Here is a 10,113-nt window from a genome sequence, read left to right on the forward strand (position 1 = left end):
TGCGCTCGCGCCATGGCGGGTTCGCTATTTACATGGCAGAATGTAATTTTTCATTTTTAAAAATGTTTGTGTGCTGCTGCGCGTCCCTGTGTGTGTAATAAGCAAAGTGTAGACGTGTTGTGCACCTGCCTATAGCCACATATTACTATTGCGCTCTTTAAATAACAAATAAAAATTTTTGCGCCAGACTTTAGACCAGGTTTGAGTTGGTCTATGGCAAAGTCTATTCTCAGTTGCCTCAAAATAGCAACGCGCCAACAATGCGCCTGAACACACCTCTTTTTTAGACCAGCACGACCATGGGCGCACAAATGGGCGCAAATGCATTTGCTATTTAAACAATGCGCCGCAGGACGGGAAAATGAGAACTGCGTCGGGCCAAAATTAGCAAAAAACACTTGCGCCGTGCCTTGCGCCGGGTGTATGATAGGGCCCCAGAGCTCTCATGGTAATTTGATGTCATACAACGATCGACCTGCGCAGCGCTGTTTCAAGTCGAACACACTTATTGAAACACGCTTGTAGAAACAAATTATTCCCAGTCAGAGGACGTGGACAGAAAACATACAGTAGACACTGGAACAAAGGAATAACGAACATACAAACACAAGCAAGAATGGAAACTCCATGGCAATGGAAACTAAACTAAACGTCACAGATAGAAGATTTCAGATTTCAGGGGGAAAATATTTTTTTTACAGCCTCAGACACTCAAACCGTGATGGACTAAAATACATTACATGATCTCTTGATGCACATAAAAATAAATAAATAAATAAACTACTGTTTATTTTAAAACGTTCTCAGTTTTATTTGATATGACACAGATAGGCCTATGTCAAATGCAAAATTATAATGCACCATCAGCTACATTTTGTAATTTGTTTATTTTTTTAAAGTGAATGACTAAAACATAAAGAAAGGTTTATACGTTAAATAGAACCAAAGCCATGAGAACCAGTTAGTCATCTTTTCTTTTTTTCAAGACTGAAAATCATTTGACTTCATTTGCCTAAATTACACGAAATTATTCAAAACAGCGACGAGAAAAACAGAAGACAAAGGGTTAAGAGAAAGACCGAGTTGATGAGAAATGAAACCGATCGTTCAAAACAGAAAAGGTTGAAAATTCAAGTATAGACTAGGTTAACTTACCTTCAGCGACAAGAACAAACAGAGTGAGCAAGACCAAGACTTCCATTGATTTTTCTGCACCAAGTCAATCAAATAAATTGAATTAAGACAGCATTTCTACTTTTCTAACCGTGATGTCCTTCTTTTCAACGATTAGAAAGTAGGCTAGTTGCTTTTAACTTGTTTTTGTAATTAAGTGTAAAGAAAGAAAAAAACACGTAAAGAAAAAGGAGAAGAAACAATAAAGGACATGTATTACGTATTGGTTGCGATGTTCCTTTACATGATTGTGATATAACCTAGGTGTGTGTGTGTGCTTTTATTCCCGAAGGCGGGGCAAAGCGTTGTATAATGTCAACTCATAACAATTACAACAAAACATGAAGTATGATATCCACAATGCAATTTTGTCATAATTCTAAGTGACTATTTTGGACTTTTTAGCCCTGCTGAAAAACATCTTAAACCAGCCTCAGCTTGTTTGCTGGATTTAGCTCGTGTGCAGCAAAGGGGTCTGTTTTCTGCTTTAAAGGAGTTCATCTAGTTAATCAGGGAGACCAGCCTAAACCAGTGAAGACCATTTTTTAGTGATGTTACGTATGAAACAAAGAGAAAAGTACGTATATTGAGTATGCAGCGCAATTTAAGTTTCGCATTGCATCGTTTCTCCAAAAATCACGTGATCAATGGCAAAGTTACGTTTCGTTTTGTTTCGTTTCGTTTCGTTCAAACTGTCCTTTGTGCATGCTGCCAGAGATAGTAAAGTGGACTTAAAACATAACAACGGAAGTGCTGTCTGATTCACGGGAAGCTCGCCTAAAGAAAACTGTTGTAATGGACTGAATCACGATGCAATTCATGGAGTAGCCTAACTTTATCCTGTGAATGTGGGTGATGCATTTACGCACGTGTGTAATTTGTCCGAAGCAACTTTTAACACAAGCAAACTGCACATTTTCAATTAATATATATATTTTTTTTATGTAGTTGCTATATAGCATATCAGTGCGGCTTCATGAGAAAATTAAAACATGTTCACAACTGATTTGTAAATAGGCCCGAATGTGTAAAATCCTGAAAACATAAGAATGACAAAATAAGAAACATTTTCAGCCCACCACTGTGGTTGCATTCGAACACAGACAAGATTTTTTGTTTATAACCACACTCAAATGAAACAGGCCAAGAAAAAAAAAAGTTTTTTTTTCTACACAAAAAAAAGTTTTTTTTTCTAGCGAAGAGAATGAACGCGAATCACCTCATGCCACACCAGCAGCTCTGTTTGTCAAAGTGAAACATTCTGTGGTCACATTTATTTACAGAGAAATGTAGTTTGACCAGATGGCTGGAAAACCTGTGCGTATTATTGGATGCGAGTTTATGCGTGTGTCAGTAGTTTGTGGGTAAAAAGTGTCTTCATTTCCTTTCTTTTAAATAGGAACCTCACATTCTGACTTCCTTTTTACAAAAAAACAAAACAAAACAGCTTTACTGATGTTTGAGAAATAGTCCAAAAAGAGTCAAAGGTACACAATATTATTCTTACGTATCCCCCATGGACACTAACATATTCCACACAGCTTGAGCATTATAAGTGAAGTTATACATTTATTCCATGACACTAATTCTTCTTGTTCTGGTCTGTAATATATAGGTATACACGCAGAGAGACACTGGCTCAAAGAATAATGACAGGCTGAAATAACAAACTGCAATAATTATATACCATCTGCCTGGGTTGGAGAATGTGTTATGCCACTGAGTCTTAATAAATGCTATATTAGCTGTAATTTAAGTGAAACCCTAGTGTGTGGTCAGTGAAGGGTGGTCGAACCCTGTTGGGGGAGGATCCACACACACACACACTTATATCACACTTCTGTCTAAACAGCCTGCTTCTAGAGATTTTCATTATAATGTTGGCATGCTCAAAGAAAATGGTTCATGTTGTCCTTTTGTTCTGCTTGTGCTTGTTGCAACTGGAAGGTAAGTTGGAAATGTATGTTTTATGCTTTTTAATTGAATGTTGTTGCTGATTTAGTTCAAGCTTTGCTTTATATTATAATAAGATAGATTTGCATTTGCTATCCATTAAAAAAGATATTCTGAAATCGAACAGGGATATTATTGGATTTAGGTCTATCATCACAGGAAATCAAATTAAGGACAAGTTTAGTCAGCCTGTTCATATGAGCTCACCAACTCCATAAAAATGGATTCATGTGAATATCCCATTAAATATGTAAAGTAATGAGAGTTTTACATTCTCAAAGTAACTTTTTTTGCCCATAAATTGTTTTATTGTTGAGTATTTGTGTGGAATCAGAATCTCTTATTGCAAAGGACACGTGTTTTCATGTAAATATACAAACTACTTAACCGCCACAAATTTGTTTACCTTTTAATCTCTGACAAATCTTACTTTTTTCTCCAGGTATATTTGGTGTTGATGCAGTGGAGTCAGTGTCAGTGCTGGAGGGAGATTCAGTCACTCTAAACTCTGGTTTCACTGAAATGATGGATGAATATGTGATTCTGTGGAGGTTTGGAAATGAAAACACTTTAATAGCTGAAATCGATGTAATGGTCAGCAGCATGACTGTATATGATGATGTTCTTGATGAGAGATTCAGAGACAGACTGAAGGTGGATCATCAAACTGTATCTCTGACCATCACAAACATCACAACTCAACATGCTGGACTCTATCAACTACAGACCAACAGTGTGAGCAAGAGCTTCAGTCTCACTGTCTATGGTGAGTTAAATATCATTATATACAGCCTTTTCAATCTAAAAAATGATAACATTTGAGATACACATTCATTTTTACTTTAATTTGAAACCTATTAAACAGTTTTCTTTTGATTAATTATGCCAAGGTTGGCATCTCAGACAATGTAATAAAAAAAAAATCTGAAATCACAAACACTCACTGAATGACATCACAGAATCTCACTCAGCACAAGAAACAGCATGATTTACTCCGATGTTTCTAATATTTTTCAGCTCATCTGCTCATTCCTGTCATCAGCAGTAACTCTTCAAACTGTTCTTCATCATCATCATCATCACAGCAGAATTGTTCATTGGAAATGTAGTTTGACCAGATGGCTGGAAAACCTGTGCGTATTATTGGATGCGAGTTTATGCGTGTGTCAGTAGTTTGTGGGTAAAAAGTGTCTTCATTTCCTTTCTTTTAAATAGGAACCTCACATTCTGACTTCCTTTTTACAAAAAAACAAAACAAAACAGCTTTACTGATGTTTGAGAAATAGTCCAAAAAGAGTCAAAGGTACACAATATTATTCTTACGTATCCCCCATGGACACTAACATATTCCACACAGCTTGAGCATTATAAGTGAAGTTATACATTTATTCCATGACACTAATTCTTCTTGTTCTGGTCTGTAATATATAGGTATACACGCAGAGAGACACTGGCTCAAAGAATAATGACAGGCTGAAATAACAAACTGCAATAATTATATACCATCTGCCTGGGTTGGAGAATGTGTTATGCCACTGAGTCTTAATAAATGCTATATTAGCTGTAATTTAAGTGAAACCCTAGTGTGTGGTCAGTGAAGGGTGGTCGAACCCTGTTGGGGGAGGATCCACACACACACACACTTATATCACACTTCTGTCTAAACAGCCTGCTTCTAGAGATTTTCATTATAATGTTGGCATGCTCAAAGAAAATGGTTCATGTTGTCCTTTTGTTCTGCTTGTGCTTGTTGCAACTGGAAGGTAAGTTGGAAATGTATGTTTTATGCTTTTTAATTGAATGTTGTTGCTGATTTAGTTCAAGCTTTGCTTTATATTATAATAAGATAGATTTGCATTTGCTATCCATTAAAAAAGATATTCTGAAATCGAACAGGGATATTATTGGATTTAGGTCTATCATCACAGGAAATCAAATTAAGGACAAGTTTAGTCAGCCTGTTCATATGAGCTCACCAACTCCATAAAAATGGATTCATGTGAATATCCCATTAAATATGTAAAGTAATGAGAGTTTTACATTCTCAAAGTAACTTTTTTTGCCCATAAATTGTTTTATTGTTGAGTATTTGTGTGGAATCAGAATCTCTTATTGCAAAGGACACGTGTTTTCATGTAAATATACAAACTACTTAACCGCCACAAATTTGTTTACCTTTTAATCTCTGACAAATCTTACTTTTTTCTCCAGGTATATTTGGTGTTGATGCAGTGGAGTCAGTGTCAGTGCTGGAGGGAGATTCAGTCACTCTAAACTCTGGTTTCACTGAAATGATGGATGAATATGTGATTCTGTGGAGGTTTGGAAATGAAAACACTTTAATAGCTGAAATCGATGTAATGGTCAGCAGCATGACTGTATATGATGATGTTCTTGATGAGAGATTCAGAGACAGACTGAAGGTGGATCATCAAACTGTATCTCTGACCATCACAAACATCACAACTCAACATGCTGGACTCTATCAACTACAGACCAACAGTGTGAGCAAGAGCTTCAGTCTCACTGTCTATGGTGAGTTAAATATCATTATATACAGCCTTTTCAATCTAAAAAATGATAACATTTGAGATACACATTCATTTTTACTTTAATTTGAAACCTATTAAACAGTTTTCTTTTGATTAATTATGCCAAGGTTGGCATCTCAGACAATGTAATAAAAAAAAAATCTGAAATCACAAACACTCACTGAATGACATCACAGAATCTCACTCAGCACAAGAAACAGCATGATTTACTCCGATGTTTCTAATATTTTTCAGCTCATCTGCTCATTCCTGTCATCAGCAGTAACTCTTCAAACTGTTCTTCATCATCATCATCATCACAGCAGAATTGTTCATTGGTGTGTTCAGTGGTGAATGTGGGTCATGTGACTCTCTCCTGGTACAAAGGAAACAGTTTATTGTCCAGCATCAGTGTGTCTGATCTCAGCATCAGTCTCTCTCTACCTCTGGAGGTGGAATATCAGGATAAAAACAGCTACAGCTGTGTGCTCAACAATCCCATCAGCAACCAGACTCAACATCTGAACATCAGTCAACTCTGTCAACCATGTTCAGGTACAGCAGCACTGATGTGTTTATTTACTATGTGTATGATTATGTTTTTAGTTGATTATAATGACTGGAGCTGGTTTCATTGATAAAAGACATGTTCAACATTTCTTGACAATTCTTGAGCTATGTTCCTTCTTTTTTAAAATTCAACAAACATCTCTATCGTTTGGATTAATTATATACATATGTGCATATTTATAAGCCTAGCTATAGAACATCACCACCCTTTGCTGTCTTTCAGCTTGAAATGAAAACACATTCAATATAATTTTATTGTAAGCCACAGTAGAAATTGGAATAAACTAAAAACTGAGAAAATTAATTTAAATGTAAGGCAGCAAAATACTACTAACTCTGATGTTCACTTATCAGTAGAACACACTAATGACTGTCTCTCTGTATTGTTAAAGACTCAGCATCTAAAACAATGCCGATCTCTGCTGCTGCTGCTGCTGGATCTCTGCTGATTGTTGCTGCAGTCGGGATCTCTTGTATTTGCAGGAAATGTAGAAAAACTGATAAAGAAGGCAAGTGTTAAATCTATTAATGGCTAATAAATTTGTTAAATTATTAAGTGTTATAACAAATAATAGTGTAGTTCCTTTTAACCCTCAAGTTGTGTTGTGGCAATTTTGACCCAGTGAGGATTTCTTTTTCATGAAAATGCTAATTCAAGTTCTCACATTGGACTAAAACATACTGACTTTGCTCGCACAGGATATAACAACTTTCCCAAACATTGGACAATTTTTGTACTTTTGGGGGATTTTTTCCCCAAACTTTTTCCATTTCCCCAGTCAAAAAAAAAAAGACCAGCCTACAAAAAACTGTGTTATAAATTTCTAGTTTTGCTATATTATTACCAAATATTGGATTCAATATTTTTATCAACATTTTTTTTTTTTTTCAGTTATCACAGGTTTTATGTTTCTTTTTGGAAGGGATTGATCATAGGCCTTATTGAGCTGAGCTTATGGACCTCAGGTTTTAAGTGAACATTGCCAAAATTATCAAAAAATAACACTTTTTTTCACCCAAAAACTGAGGCGCATAAACTCAGATCAATGAGGCCAAATTAGTTAAAATACTTTCAATAGCAATTATGATTATATATATATATATATATAGTGACAACGGGCAGCACTATTTAATCATCTTCTTACAGATGCTTCATTAAAACACACTGAAAAACACATAAATGCTATGTTGTTTTAATCAATTATTATTATTGTTGTTGAAACAGTTGAGACTAATGAAGACGAGATCACTTACATTGAGCCTACGTTCTACAAAAGAAAACCACAGAAACTGGTAAGGTAGTTCATTACTAATTTATGTTGGGTATCTGTGTATCATTTCAACAGTGTGTGCGCTTTTGTGTGACAGAAACAAAAGCGCGAAACAGCACCATATTAAATATGTTTAAAAGTCACAAGATCAGTATTCAGCGAGTGAAACAGTGACTCATATGTCATAATACTCACAACCCTTCTACCGTGTACCTAAAGCGTAACAGATCTGCATTAGTTCATATTTCCAGTGCTCACTCATGAAGTATTTCCTATGACATCAAAAGTCCAAATCTTCAGAGTTTCACATACTGTACATGCTTTTGTGACTCTTACAATGCTTTTAGTAACAAACAAAAATGATGTCACGGACATACATAAGATTGAATGAATTCTTCATTATTTAATTGAAATTGCTATCTTGTGTTTTTTACAGGATGTTAAAGAGGAGGATCATGTGGAATATGCACCTATCGCCAAGAGAAGATGATCAAACACGTACCAGACCCGCTTTGGTTCCTGCGACAACCTCAGAGTCAGTAGTTTCATCTGAGCTGTTTAAAACTTGTTGATTGAGCTTTGGGATTGTTGAAGTGCGATATTCAGTGGTGGACTAATGAAATTCTCTCTTAAAGAATGTGCCATGTAATATAAGGACTTTTAACACATTATTTAAATCTTGTGGACCACTGCAACATTTTAATTTTTTTGACTCTTATAGCCTTTTAAAGAATGTTTTGCTTTTAAACAAATCCCCAAAACAACAAGAAACATTTTGCACCCTCATTCCATTAATAGAGGCTAATTTATTTACATCTGTGCAGATCTGCTAGTGGACAAATAGGTTCCATTTGAACTTCTTGCTAGATGTTTGTGGCCGACATTTGACACAGACACTGCTAAGGCGTCATTAGCGTGTGGTTGAAGGACTTTTTTTCCCATTTCTGCTAATATGAAACTTTCAGTCTGAATTTAGCTTTAACTACACAGACTTAAATGTGAAATACTGAATCTAATAGTTAAACATTTCACTCAGATAAAACAGTGTTATGTGATGAAATATGCAAATTTGAGGCAAGTCAGATTTATTTATACAGTTTTTTTTTTTTTAACAATACACATTGCTTCAAAGCAGCTTAACAGAAAATCACAATGATATTGTTGATATTATCTTAATGTCTTCATGCCTCATAGTCATATTTTTCAGATTTGAGCCAGGAGATAATATTGTTTATATTTTGAGACGATGAAGCAATCAAGTAGTTGAGTTTTGGTATACATTGATACACTCTAACTATATATAAAGAGCTTACACTTACATCTTGTAAAAAAAAAAAAAAAGAAGAAGAAGAAAATCAGGCAGTTATTTCTAAGAAGCTACGGCTATTCGTAAGATCATAACTTGTTTTTGTCTGTCAATGTCCGAGAGTCATTTTAAGTATAAATGCAATGTATTATTCAGTTTTGTCAAATTTATGATATCATGCAGATGTTTGGTTGTTATATACTTATTTTCATTCTGGGGGGTAATTAACTGCTAACAACACTGCTAACAAACTATATCTTTTTCAGTAGTATCCTATGCTGCAAAAGCAAAGTGCAGTAACTGCACATTTTGTCAAAGTAGCATTTTTTAAACTTTGAATGCCATTTTTCTGCACACCTGATAAGCGTCAAAGGGCCAATAATAAACATAAAAGCTTCCGTTTTTGTTGTTGTTGTTGTTGTTTTTTTAGAAAAAAAAAGGCTTAGGCTCTTAGGGCTCCTCTTACATGAAAAACTCTTAGTTTCCTCTTACATGAAAAACGAGCAAAACGACTTAATTTGTAATTTCTTAGGTAGGCCTATGGATAAATTCTCACAATGGATTTACTCAAAATCGTTCTGCACGTTTCAACATGCCCAAAGACAAAAGAAAATACAAAACATCAAAAATTAAAGGTGGGGTAAGCGATTTCTGGTAGCCAATGTTGACATTTGAAATCACCAAAACAAACACGCCCCTACCCCAAAAGACGAGTGGTGCGCGACAAAATACTATAGAAATCATTATAATCAGTGATGCTGTCTACACCATATATATATATATATATACATATTTATGGTTTACACTGGATGCGGCGCATTCTATTCATGCCGTATTGACACAACTTTCAAATGATTAAGCTTCCGTTTTTTTTTTTTTTTTTTTGTAGTTAGAATGGGCTCCTCTTACATGAAAAATGAGCAAAACGACTTTATTTGTAATTTCTTAGGTAGGCCTATGGATAAATTCTCACAATGGATTTACTCAAAATCGTTCTGCACGTTTCAACATGCCCAAAAACAAAAGAAAATACAAAACATCAAAAATTAAAGGTGGGGTAAGCGATTTCTGGTAGCCAATGTTGACATTTGAAATCACCAAAACAAACACGCCCCTACCCCAAAAGACGAGTGGTGCGCGACAAAATACTATAGAAATCATTATAATCAGTGATGCTGTCTACACCATATATATATATATATTACATATTATCTATGGTCTACACTGCATACGGCACGACACGACAAATCCCAGACAGAAAACTGCTGCTGCGTTCTATTCATGACGTATTGACACAAATTTCAAATGA

General features: G+C 35.2%; 1 protein-coding gene and 1 pseudogene across 1 annotated transcript in view; one reads left to right on the top strand and one right to left on the bottom strand.

Annotated features, from left to right (window-relative positions):
• LOC107709401 (uncharacterized) overlaps positions 1-1,413 on the bottom strand; it is a 6,577-nt gene extending 5,164 nt beyond the window's left edge. Inside the window, exon 1 of the mRNA XM_016513854.1 lies at positions 1,156-1,413. Within this exon, the coding sequence (XP_016369340.1) occupies positions 1,156-1,201 (46 nt within the window). The 5' untranslated portion in view covers positions 1,202-1,413. The remainder of the gene's footprint in view (positions 1-1,155) is intronic.
• LOC107709399 (uncharacterized) overlaps positions 1-8,148 on the top strand; it is an 89,947-nt pseudogene extending 81,799 nt beyond the window's left edge.
• The last annotated feature ends 1,965 nt before the right edge of the window (positions 8,149-10,113 follow it).

This window comes from Sinocyclocheilus rhinocerous, unplaced genomic scaffold (genome assembly GCF_001515625.1).
Source record: "Sinocyclocheilus rhinocerous isolate Xijiao unplaced genomic scaffold, SAMN03320098_v1.1 scaffold2581, whole genome shotgun sequence".
Lineage (NCBI taxonomy): Eukaryota > Metazoa > Chordata > Actinopteri > Cypriniformes > Cyprinidae > Sinocyclocheilus > Sinocyclocheilus rhinocerous.